Source organism: Bombina bombina, chromosome 5 (genome assembly GCF_027579735.1).
Source record: "Bombina bombina isolate aBomBom1 chromosome 5, aBomBom1.pri, whole genome shotgun sequence".
In the NCBI taxonomy this organism is placed as follows: domain Eukaryota; kingdom Metazoa; phylum Chordata; class Amphibia; order Anura; family Bombinatoridae; genus Bombina; species Bombina bombina.
In genome coordinates this window covers 846,675,964-846,690,121 of record NC_069503.1, presented here as the reverse complement: position 1 = coordinate 846,690,121, position 14,158 = coordinate 846,675,964, and the positions used below count along the sequence as shown (strand labels likewise).

Sequence of the window (14,158 nt, the reverse complement as noted above, 5' to 3'; positions counted from 1 at the left end):
TTGTCTTACAAAATGTTGTATCATCAGCAAACACTGACACTTTGTCAGTATATGGCCGGGTTATAATACAATATATTTAATAATTATTCTTTAAAACAAACCCCCAATAAAATGCATATACGAAACAATTAAAATTAATATAAATTCCTAAATTCTTTATATTAGTTAAAGTTATAAACACATTGAATTATATTTATAGAAACCAGATATGAATCAAACTATACAAGCTTAAACTGTTACAATATTCTATACCAAGATTATAAAAATATACCTTTACAAATTACCTTATTCACAATGGATTACATTAAAATACCACAATGAAATACCAGAGTACGGATCGCTAACTTTAGAGTGCCTAGTTAAACAATATAACCAGATACTTTAACAGCCAATTTCTATGCCAAATTATCTGAGCTGAAATAAATTACTTAGCAGCAATAAGGCAAATTCTAAAATATATATATATTTATATATATAGCAAATAACTTAATACACACCAGAGGGATTTACTCTTATTAATAATAATAATAATAAGCCTGCCTTAGAAATATGCAACACAAAGGATATTTATCTAGCAAATAAATTAATTACTTAGCATGCAAAAGACTAGTTTTAAACTATACAGGGCTATGAAACACAAGCTTGAAATACAAACTGTGCCCTTTTAAATTTACTAACTGCAATTAGACTGTAGCAACAATGAATGTATTTGCTTTAAAATATCAAGTTATATATTTAACAGTTTCTTATACTTCACTCAAATAAGCAAATCAATGTTCCAGCTTCCAGGATTCCTCTGATAAATCCAGTTTCACCTCATAAATTAAAAGAGGTAATTTTTGCAAGATGGATAAAAATTAGGCCCAGATTGCTTTATGATAGACTGGATCCCAAGGCAACAGTTTGTCAGTCAAAATTCAGCACCGAGCCCTTTTTTTTCTCTTGCCTGAGGTTATATCACGCAATATAACCCCACCCTTTTTATTCTAATCATCAGTGATAAATTCGATAGGCCCTTAACAGAGCTTGTCCCTGATTGGTTATTTTGGAGACGCCTCCCTGATTGGCTACTGGGAAATTTAATTGTCAACAGCCAAATGCCTTTTGGTTGTTATATTGGATTTAGGCCATCGGGGGCAGCAAAGATAAACAGTTTCTTCTTTTTTTTTTAACACTGCTACAGTAAATTATATCATTCAATTTTATATTTACTATGCTCACCACTTCTTGTATTAATAAGTCATATGTTTAATATACATGGATCATATTGTGCCATTTTTCCTGATTATTTTAATATGAAACATCAGTATTATTTCTAACATCATACTGGTATTATCTTAAAATGCATTTAATGTTGCATTTGATTATTATTATTAGATTCATATAAAAACACAGCATTTTTCACAATCAGTACACCTCTTTCTGAGTGCATAAAACATATGATATTATTTAAAGCACCAATTATATATGTACTTATTAGATTCCTGAAAAATATAAAGAAATAGGTTATTAAAATTGGACATTTTAAATTGACTGTATAGCTACTTATTAAATTCAGCATATATATCCCAATTTTTCCCATAGATGTCTGGCATTGTATTGTATCTCAATAGGAATGCAGTATATTTCATATTTTTAATACATTTTGAATGCATGAAACACCAGATGCAGGTCTGAAATTAAAGAAATAATGTTGTTATTAATTTTGAGACATTTTAAATCCTTAAGACATTCTATGCTTTCAAGGGACACATGTTTTTAAAACCATGATTTACATTTCCAGTTTGTCTGGAAATGAAAATGTGGATTGTAACTCAGCAGGGACAATTGAACACCTAGGTGGTATGAGCTACATCCTTTGAGAATGGTTGTATATTGAGAATCTTCAAGGGGCTTCTGATCATATCTTCCACCAAAACTGGTTCTCTTTCTGAATCTATTTAAGCTTCAAAAGAAATTCTCAGACATCATGTCTGTTGGCATATTAATCAGGAGAAAGGTATCTTGTGTCTGATCTAAGATTTGCAATACACAGCCATATAGATGACCATCTCTTTAGAATAAATTGCCTGAACTAATGACCAAATGTTTCAGAGCAAGAAGAAGGGGGATTGTTTCACCCAGCCAAGACCATATCATATCGAATTGGATTTTGTAGCTACAAAATAAAATATTAGATTCTATGATACATCGGTAGTTGATTTAATGTTAATCACAGATACCCTGACAACTTAGATTTCAAAGTCACTTTTAAGATTAATAAATAGAAAAATAAAGAGAAGTGTACCAAGGACACTAAGGCACTCTACTTGCCACTTGTCTAACTTGAGACAATGCAATAGCACTTAGTTTGAACTTCAAATGAGTAGTAGATTTTTTCCTGACAATTTTAAAAATTATGTCTATTTCCACTCCCCCTGTACCATGTGACAGCCATCAGCCAATCACAAATGCATACACGTACCATGCGACAGCCACCAGCCAATCACAAATGCATACACGCTTATTCTGTGACTTCTTGCACATGCTCAGTAGGAGCTGGTGACTCAAAAAGTTAAAATATAAAAAGACTGTGCACATTTTGTTAATGGAAATAAATTGGAAAGTTGTTTAAAATTGCATGCTCTATCTGAATAATGAAAGTTTAATTTTGACTTGAGTGTCCCTTTAACAACAACTATTTGCACCCTATCCTTAAAGGGACAGTAAAGTCAAAATTGAATATTCATCAACCAGATAGAGCAATCAGTTCTAAACAACTTTCCAATTTACTTCTGTTTTCAGTTTTAAACAACTTACCAATTTACTTGTGTTATCAAATTTGCTTTGTTCTCTTAGTATCCTTTGTTAAAGTGGAAACCTAGGTAGTCTAATAGGAGCTTAGGAGTGCTCCTAAGTGTTTAAAATGTCATACTCTATGCAGTCCATGTAACTTTGACTTTACTGTCTATTTAAGCCAGTTTTAAACCAAGTATGAGCATCTTCCTCCATGCCGATCACTCAGTTTGTACATTAATCTTGCTTTTGCCAAATCTAAATGGATCCCATGCACTGCAACATTCTGGGCTTCCCCTCTGAGGAAGCTTTCTGTGAAACGCGCATCAGGGGTCCAGCAGGAGCAGCGTTGTCTCTCCTGTCTGCCGTTTTTAATCTGCTTACCTTAGTCTAAAAAAGAATTTTCTTGCCAAATTATTTGTCATACATGGTGCCTACTCATACTGATAGTTAAAAGTTAATCAGCCCTCGGATTGTAAGGGCTTAGCTTACTTTAGGAAATTTACAAGTGGGCCCATGCATATGTATATAATTTTATTGCTTCAATAGCACATAAATAATTACTCTTGACTGGGTTTAAGTGTTTTTAACTCTTTTCTCGCTACTACTGTGTGAATGTTGGTTCCTAGTTATATTAATAAAGACTTAAGCTATGAATGTTATGGAACTTTTTATAAATATATAGTGTAATCTTTATCTGAACTTATCACTTGGAGTTCACATGATATATAATTTGTGGCAATCTCTACTGTGAATACTAATGTATTTCTTATACAATTGGTTTCTCTAGTTGTTTAATTCTGGGCTACACTAAACTAAAAGAAATGTGTTTTGAGTTGTAAAGTGTAATACCAAATTCATCAGTGTGTATGTTTAAAACTATTTTAGATACATCATTTTTATACATCTTTTATTTTCCACAAGGTTCAAACCAAACAATTTAACAAATAAAACTTTCTGATGAGTAGAAGCTGTCTTAGTTCAACAGAAATAACTTAGTAGAGGAAATTATCTAACATATGTGCTAAACAAAATTACACACTTCCAGTTTCCAGTGTAGATTTAAGTATACCTTAAAGGGACATAATACTCATATGCTAAATCACTTGAAACTGATGCAGTATAACTGTAAAAAGCTGACAGGAAAATATCACCTGAGCATCTCTATGTAAAAAAAAGAAGATATTTTACCTCACAATTTCCTCAGCTCAGCAGAGTAAGTCCTGTGTAAAAAAATATACTTCATCTGCTGCCCAGCTGCAAGTAAAAAAATAATAATTAAGAAATGAACAGCAGCCAATCAGCATCAGTCGTGCTGAGGTCATGAACTCTTTTACTGTGATCTCATGAGATTTCATAGTAAACTTCCTTACACTGAATAGGGAAATAAAAAGGGTGTGCACTCCCTTAGCTGTCCCGGGACAGACATACTGATTTGCTGCTTAGAAGTCCTTTACAATGAGATGTGGCTACTGAGGAATTTTTGAGGTAAAATATCTTCCTTTTGTACATAGAGATGTTCAGGTGATATTTTCTAGTCAGCTTTTTACAGCTATGCTGCAATCACTTAAGGTGGATTAAAGTTACCCAAATTATATTTTATTCTTAATTTTTCAATATTTTAAATATATATCAATACTAAGACATTAATTTACCTTCTTCCTGTGTTTATTAGACGAGAGGCAATTATCTGTCACTTGAAAGCAAAAGCAAGTAGTGCATCCCTTTTGATTAGAAAGCTCTAAGTAAAAAGATCCTTTTCTGCAGACATCACACTTTAAGCCCTCTACATTTTTCTGTGTGAAGAAAAAAACAACAACATTTAGCGTTAAACCTCAACATTTGTTACATACTTAGAGATATAGGGGTAGATTTAACAAGCAGCGGATGCTGCAATTTATACCTGAAGCTTCTGGCTCGCCGGAAACTTAAGTTAAGAAGCAGCGGTCATAAGATTGGCCGTGAATGTGCAGGGGGTGGCATTGGACAAGCATTTCACAAGTATGCTTTCGGCATTTAGCGATGTCAGGCGGACATGATTCCCTACAGCGAATCATGTAATCCTGACATAAAATAAATCTACCCCTTAGTTTATTATTTTATAACTATTGAATTATTTCAACCCTCAGGTTTCTGTACAGTATACAGATGCATTTGTACACTTGTAGTAAAGCAAGGGGCATTTAGAGACCAGCTCAAGAATATTACAATCTACAGGCATCAGATGAAATAGAATGGCATTGGAGGTGTGAAAAGGGTTAAAATGCGCTTAATCCGACTGTAACAGAGCACAGATTGTTTCACAGGGACGCAGATACCAAGACAGTGCCAAATGGAAAACTTTCATAAACCTTTATAGACAATTACAAAAAAAGAAAAAGATAGATTGGTTGTTCTGAGAATTACATCTGTGTTTGCCAATTTTGTAAAATGTCACAATTCAGTCAGAAGAGATTTTGCAAACATAAAAAAATGACAGAACACCTTTCTAAATGGATAGACTTGTTCACTAAATATATATCTACTTGAGGATACTGGCTCACCACAAAGATAAAGCAGCTAAACAAAGGGCATTATTAACTCTGTAGATACTGTGTAGCAAACTCTTATTGATATCTCATTTTAGGGGGTCAATGAGGCAAATTACTGCACAATAACCTGCATAGAGCTGTGTGAAACGAGCAATCACAAAGGGGACATAGGGATTCCTTATATAGGGCCTGCAGTGTCTAAAGAAAACAGTGATGCTCTGCAGTAGGTCAGTCAGTGCACTGTAAAATTATGTAGGGATAAGCAGATGATTATATCTGTACAGTGCTGTAACAATTAGTTCTAGATTAAAACTAAAATCTGCTCCGAGACATCATGAGAACAACTGTTACAATACACAGGAAAAGTAGTAAAATATAACCCTGCTTTAGTGAGACTTACAACCAGTACTCATAGAGGCTGCTGCCACACTCCTATCCTGGTATTCAAACAACCACCGATTGTGAAATAGAAACTGGTCCACAAAAAAACAAACTATCCTCAATGAGAGAAAATACGGAATTGACATAAACACTGTAATAACAAATGGAATTGTGCTAGAATATATGTGAAACACAAATACAACATAATAAAATACAAAATGTTAATACTAATGTACATGATAAAATGCTCTGCGTGTCATACAGAATGTTACACACATCAGGGTAAACAATCAACAGCTGTATCAAGCATAAACCTACTCAGACATTACATTCAAAATCACAATAAAATCACATATTGCACGTCAGTACCATATCTCCTAGCCTGGTGAATTCATTCAAAACCACAAAATCAGATATCATTTCAAGTACACCCTGGGAAAAAAATGAATGAATTAAAGAGATATAAAACACTTGATAATAGAAGTAAATTGGAAACGTTTTTATAATTGTATTCTCTATTTGAATAATGAAAGAAAAATTGTGGGTTTTATGTCCCTTTAAAACAATAACATATTTTTATGCTATATATCCTGGAATAAATGTTACATGAAAGTTACATACATTTTGTATAACATGTCCCTTTAATGTCCTCAGAATTTTCAAATAAATGTACATGTGTATTTGTAAGGTAAGGTGTATAATGTCCGCTTTTATGCTACCTTTTGCACATGCATTTATATTATTATTCGTATGGAACTCCATCTTTTTGTCCTTTAACCTATATATTTGTGCAGATTGTATGTTGTCAGTCTATTTGGTTTCCCCTGCCTGTTTTGTACTAGCTACTATCACAATGTGTGCACATTTTCATCAGCCTCACATCCATATTTCACTTTAATTTTATCCCATGTGTTTAAGTTATAATGTTGAGCATTCATTGATACTAATGTAAATATCTTCTTACCCATAACTTTCTCTTGAATACATTTATTATATGCAGATATGCAGTATAGTGATGAAAGCTAAATTCTCCCTGTCATGTGACATGTTTCTTCTAGGTTGGTGGGAATGGGGTCACATCTATGCAAATAAAACCCCTTTAGGGACAGATTACGAGTGGCACATTATTAGTTACGCAATAGCAAAAAGGGGTATATTGTGGGTGTTTGGGCGCATCAGGTTTACAGCTCGTATTACAAAGTACAAAGTACGCTTGCACTCATAATAACACTATCTGATAAAAATAAGGGCTCAAAAATATGAGGTCTCAGTTGTTAGAAAGAAAAAGAAATGACAGCCAAAGGGCTTTAACATTGAGATACATACATATACATGTCTAAAAAAATAAATATATATGTGTGTATGTGTACATATGTATTTATATGTGCATTTATGTACAGGTGAAACTCAAAAAATTAGAATATCGTGCAAAAATTAATTTATTTCACTAATGCAACCTAAAAGGTGAAACTAATATATGAGATAGACTCATTACATGCAAAGCAAGATAGTTCAAGCCGTGATTTGTCAAAATTGTGATGATTATGGCTTACAGCTCATGAAAAACCCAAATCCACAATCTCAGAAAATTAGAATATTACATGCAATCAATAAAACAAGGATTGCACATAGAACAATATCGGACCTCTGAAAAGTATAAGCATGCATACTGTATGTACTCAGTACTTGGTTTGGGCCCCTTTTGCAGCAATTACTGCCTCAATGCAGCATGGCATGGAAGCTATCAGCCTGTGGCACTGTTGAGGTGTTATGGAAGATCAGGATGCTTCAATAGCGGCCGTCAGTTCTTCTGCATTGTTCGGTCTCATGTCTCTCATCTTTCTCTTGGCAATGCCCCATAGATTCTCTATGGGTTTCAGATCAGGCGAGTTTGCTGGCCAATCAAGCACAGAAATCCCACGGTCATTGAACCAGGTTTTGGTGCTTTTGGCAGTGTGGGCAGGTGCCAAGTCCTGCTGGAAAATGAAGTCAGCATCCCCATAGAGCTCATCTGTGGAAGGAAGCATGAAGTGCTCCAAAATCTTCTGGTAGATGGCTGCGTTGACCCTGGACTTAATGAAGCACAGTGGACCAATACCAGCAGATGACATGGCTCCCCAAATCAACACAGACTGTGGAAGACTTTGGACCACTGAGCAACAAACCAGATCTGTTTTTCTTTAGCCCAGGTAAGACGCTTCTGACATTGTTTGTTGTTCAGGAATGGCTTGACAAGAGGAATATGACATTTGAAGCCCATGTCCAGGATCCGTCTATGTGTGGTGGCTCTTCATGCACTGACTCCAGCCTCAGCCCACTCCTTGTGAAAGTCCCCAACACTTTTGAATGCCCTTTTCCTGACAATCCTCTCCAGGCTGCAGACATCCCTGCTGCTTGTGCACCTTTTTCTTCCACACTTTTCCCTTCCGCATAACTTTCTATTAATGTGCTTTGATACAGCACTTTGGGAACATCCAACTTCTTTTGCAATTACCTTTTGAGACTTTCCCTCCTTATGGAGGGTGTCAATGATGGTTTTCTGCACAACTGTCAGGTCAGCAGTCTTTCCCATGATTGTGATTCCTACTGAACCAGACTGAGAGACCATTTAAAGGATCAGGAACCCCTTGCAGGTGTTATGGCTTAATTTGCTGATTAGAGTGGGACACTTTGAGCCTAGAATATTGCACCTTTTCACAATATTCTAATTTGCTGAGATTGTGGATTTGGGTTTTTCATGAGCTGTAAGCCATAATCATCACAATTATGACAAATCACGGCTTGAACTATCTTGCTTTGCATGTAATGAGTCTATCTCATATATTAGTTTCACCTTTTAAGTTGCATTAGTGAAATAAATTAACTTTTCCACAATATTCAAATTTTTCTAGTTTCACCTGTATTTAAAGACATATACACATAAAAAAACATAAATACATATGTACACATACAGTATATAGACATTATATATATATATGTAAAAGTGCATTGGAACCCATGTCCGCCGCACATCGATAAATGCCGACAGCATACGCTGTCAGCATTTATGATTGCACAAGCATTTCTAGTGAAATGCTTGTGCAATGCCGCCCCCTGCACATTCGCAGCCAATCGGCTGCTAGCCTGGGGTATCAATCAACCTGATCAAGTACGGGGGTAGATAGCAGCTGCTAGTTAAATCTACCCCATAGTGTGTATTTACTGTAAATAGTTCACATTCCAATTTTCTGCACATAGCAGAATATGTTATAAGTATTTCTAAATAGATATTCCTATATATAACGTTATATATATATAATTATATATATATATATATTGAAGAACATTGGAATTTGAAAAATTCATATTTTCATGTCGGGTTAGCGCTCATGAGAAAATGTGACTGGGTTAGCGCGGGAGTAGGGTGATTTTTCCCCCCACTTTTTTTTCTCCATTGACTTCTATGGAGGAATAGGTTATCGCACGCAATATTCTAAATTTGGCTTTTAAAGCGTGTCGAGTTAACTCTTGAACATAAAGTTTACTTTCAACGTTTGAGCAGGAGCATTAAATAGCGATCCACTTGTAATCTGACCGATATTTGGCTAAAGAGGAGATGTACAAACGAGCAGGTTAATAATTTAGTGAAACGTTTTGTTGAGAGAGGAGATTCTAGGGATAGAGTAATAAGAAGGAAAGAGGAGGTTTATAGATTGAATCAGGGCTGTCTTCTTAAGTGAAAGAATAATTGGATACAAAGACAATGTCACTCCTACCAATTACAGTTTTGTACATGGTAAATTCTGCAATATAATAAAGAACATTAAATGCTATATTAATTGCAATTCACAATGTGTAATTTCAGTGTACAGAGAAAGGTAACAAATCCAATAGGGGCACAGTTAGATAATGCTTACTGAGCAAAAGGCAAGTGAATTGGGTTGTATAATTAAATACTGTAAACCCTTTTGCTATGAATAAAGAATGTGATCTACATTTAGTGACTTCATTTGTATAGCAGTGATTACTACTGTATATCAATTTATCTGTGGATATTCAACTCTTACCGTAGTTTGTATTACTATTTGATACTACATTTATTAATTCTGTGATGAATGCAGGGTATATAGGAATATGCCTTAGTAAAGTATCATGAATGATTATGTCTGATATGACGAAACGCGTCTGTGATTGTACATAGAGGTTTGCTCTTACTTTCTGTGTTTTTCTCATGTTTTTTTTTTATTACATTAATAAACTTTATTCTATGTTATTGCTCCACCTTGTCAATCTCTATTTTTGTTGTGTACATAAGCCTTTGCTATTTCACATTCATTCATACTGGTCATAATTCCTTCATACATAATGGAGAGAGACACATGCTAAATATTGTTTTTAAATATACATAGTTAGACCAAACAAGGTAGCAGAGACATGTACACTTTATTAAAGGGTCACAAAACACCAAAAATGTATTTTGTATTTTTCTATTCGGATAGAACATTCAATTTTGATCAACTTTCAAACTTACTTCTATTATCAAATTTGCTTCATTCTCTTAAAATCTTTTGTTGAAGGAACAATGGCAGCTAGCTTAACACATCTTGTTAACCAATCACACGAGACAAATGTGCGCAGGCACCAATCAGCAGCTAGCTTCCACTAGTGTAGGATATGTGTGTATTCTTTTTCAACAAGGGATACCAAGAGAACAAAGCACATTTGAAAATACTAATTAATTTAAAAGTGTCTTAAAATAAGATGCTCTATCTGAAACATGACATTTTGACTTTCCTATTGCTTTAATGAAATTCAGAGTTTATGCATTAAAAAAAATCAATCCACAGGTCACATTATAATGTCAATAATTTTACAATGTGCAATGTATGAAAATGAAGTTGTTTCCTATTACAACATCTACAGTATTTCCACACAGCAAACTAATGCAGTCACTGCTGCCACTTAGTGGACAGTATGGGAAATTAGAGTTATAAATTGCTGTTGCACGTTTTCTAGTGTTCTAAGCATTTACAGTATCTAAAGGTACAAATACAGGGAGTGCAGAATTATTAGGCAAGTTGTATTTTTGAGAATTAATTTTATTATTGAACAACAACCATGTTCTCAATGAACCCAAAAAACTAATTAATATCAAAGCTGAATATTTTTGGAAGTAGTTTTTAGTTTGTTTTTAGTTATAGCGATTTTAGGGGGATATCTGTGTGTGCAGGTGACTATTACTGTGCATAATTATTAGGCAACTTAACAAAAAACAAATATATACCCATTTCAATTATTTATTTTTACCAGTGAAACCAATATAACATCTCAACATTCACAAATATACATTTCTGACATTCAAAAACAAAACAAAAACAAATCAGTGACCAATATAGCCACCTTTCTTTGCAAGGACACTCAAAAGCCTGCCATCCATGGATTCTGTCAGTGTTTTGATCTGTTCACCATCAACATTGCGTGCAGCAGCAACCACAGCCTCCCAGACACTGTTCAGAGAGGTGTACTGTTTTCCCTCCTTGTAAATCTCACATTTGATGATGGACCACAGGTTCTCAATGGGGTTCAGATCAGGTGAACAAGGAGGCCATGTCATTAGATTTTCTTCTTTTATACCCTTTCTTGCCAGCCACACTGTGGAGTACTTGGACGCGTGTGATGGAGCATTGTCCTGCATGAAAATCATGTTTTTCTTGAAGGATGCAGACTTCTTCCTGTACCACTGCTTGAAGAAGGTGTCTTCCAGAAACTGGCAGCAGGACTGGGAGTTGAGCTTGACTCCATCCTCAACCCGAAAAGGCCCCACAAGCTCATCTTTGATGATACCAGCCCAAACAAGTAGTCCACCTCCACCTTGCTGGCGTCTGAGTCGGACTGGAGCTCTCTGCCCTTTACCAATCCAGCCACGTGCCCATCCATCTGGCCCATCAAGACTCACTCTCATTTCATCAGTCCATAAAACCTTAGAAAAATCAGTCTTGAGATATTTCTTGGCCCAGTCTTGACGTTTCAGCTTGTGTGTCTTGTTCAGTGGTGGTCGTCTTTCAGCCTTTCTTACCTTGGCCATGTCTCTGAGTATTGCACACCTTGTGCTTTTGGGCACTCCAGTGATGTTGCAGCTCTGAAATATGGCCAAACTGGTGGCAAGTGGCATCTTGGCAGCTGCACGCTTGACTTTTCTCAGTTCATGGGCAGTTATTTTGCGCCTTGGTTTTTCCACACGCTTCTTGCGACCCTGTTGACTATTTTGAATGAAACGCTTGATTGTTCGATGATCACGCTTCAGAAGCTTTGCAATTTTAAGAGTGCTGCATCCCTCTGCAAGATATCTCACTATTTTTGACTTTTCTGAGCCTGTCAAGTCCTTCTTTTGACCCATTTTGCCAAAGGAAAGGAAGTTGCCTAATAATTATGCACACCTGATATAGGGTGTTGATGTCATTAGACCACACCCCTTCTCATTACAGAGATGCACATCACCTAATATGGTTAATTGGTAGTAGGCTTTCGAGCCTATACAGCTTGGAGTAAGACAACATGCATAAAGAGGATGATGTGGTCAAAATACTCATTTGCCTAATTATTCTGCACTCCCTGTATATAATCGTTCCAACTGTATGGAGTGAAATGGTAATCAACTTTACAAAAAGAAAAGAAAAACTTAAACATTAAACATTAATTATAATTTTTGTAGATCCATCACGCAAAACGAATGAAAATTATGTTTATACCAAATAGGACAAAAAAAGGCAAATGTAGCTTTTGCAGCTAAATAGGTTTTATTCTAAAGTTACTGTAGTAAGATAATGGGCAGTAATGGTACCTTGCAAAGACAAGCCCCAGTGTCAGGGTCGCAGATGTCAGGTTCTGTCCCATCAGTGTGGCAGTCACAGGGAATACAGTCAGGATATCGATAGTACCCTGGTGAGCAGCGATCACACCTCCTGCCCGTTATTCTTGATTTACACCTTAATTAAAAAATAAACAGATCATTTAATTTCTTAGTAGCAAATCTTAGAAAAACTGTACTCGAAAGAACAGCAACAAAACATGCTAACCTCTTGTTTGCATGATTGAAGAAACAAAAGAATGAGTTAACTATCCCTTTATTTACATGTAATTAAACTGTTATCACTCATTTGCAGTAATGGTGATATACTATTACTAGTGGTATGCTATTTAGAGCTTTCGCTCACACGCGTACACACGTCAGAAGTAAACTTCAAGTTGAAAGTAAAATCTTTGCGCATGAGTAAAAGCTAATGTGTGCTAACTTCAGGACTTCAGATATCACAACCACGCTAACTTCTTCTCCTACAGCGCTAAACTGAAGGTAGTTATGAATATTTTACATTATAATGTACTTCACATAGAAGAAAATGTTCTATTTATTTTTAAATAGATATTTCTATGTATATCTAATGTATGTTTTGTAAAAATCTCTCTACCTATATATCAATATGAGTATATATAGTTATAGTTTTATATATATATATATATATATATATATATATATATATATATATGTATATAATATATATATATATATATATATATATATATATATATAGGCATATCTATTTATTATTATTATTGGAATGTAAAATATTTACAATACATACACACTAAAACAGATTATTAAATATCAAAATTGATTTAAAATGATTGTCTTGTTTCAGGTATTTGAGTGGAAAGGGCTCCAAAGTGTGTGTGTGTGTATATATATATATATATATATATATATATATATATATATATACAATATATGTGTGTTTCTATGTATATACATATATACACATATAAACATACATACATACATACACATGTATATTGTGACAGAAATAGCATTTTCTTTATAATCTTGTCCCAGCAACAGCTTTGACACAGGGGCCAATTTATTAAAGTGCGGATGGACATGATACGATGTAGCGTATCATGTCCGCCGCACATCGATAAATGCCGACAGCATACGTTGTCGGCATTTATCATTGCACAAGCAGTTCTTGTGAACTGCTTGTGCAATGCCGCCCCCTGCAGATTCGGGCGGATTGAAGACCGCAGCCTCAGAGCAGGCGAACAAGTTATGGAGCGGCGGTCTTTACACCGCCGCTTCATAACTACTGTTCGGAAACAGGGGCATCAAGCTCTGTTCAGAGCTTGATAATTCGGCTCCACAGTCTTCACAGCAGAAAAGTACTCTACACAAACTGGATTAAGATAAAAAAAAAGCTCTGTCCTGTTTATTCACAGACAATTTGCAGGTATACAGGTATAAGTATATTTGCAGTTTTAACATAAACAAAAACAAAATAATTATTTGCACAACAGCACTTAATTAAGAGAGCAAAGCATTCCTGACTAAACAATCTCTAGACAGCCGCACAACTTCAGCATATATTCTGTCTTTCATAAACAGGTTCTAACTAGCACGACAGCACACACTATTTAACAAGAGCTAATTGACCTTTAATTGG

At 35.0% G+C, this 14,158-nt stretch overlaps 1 protein-coding gene across 1 annotated transcript in view; it reads right to left on the bottom strand.

Moving 5' to 3' along the window:
* LAMA3 (laminin subunit alpha 3) overlaps positions 1-14,158 on the bottom strand; it is a 573,745-nt gene that overhangs the window by 157,376 nt on the left and 402,211 nt on the right. The window contains exons 36-37 of the mRNA XM_053714980.1: positions 12,508-12,652; positions 4,431-4,571 (exon numbers count right to left, since the gene is read on the bottom strand). Of these exons, the coding sequence (XP_053570955.1) occupies positions 4,431-4,571; positions 12,508-12,652 (286 nt within the window). The remainder of the gene's footprint in view (positions 1-4,430; positions 4,572-12,507; positions 12,653-14,158) is intronic.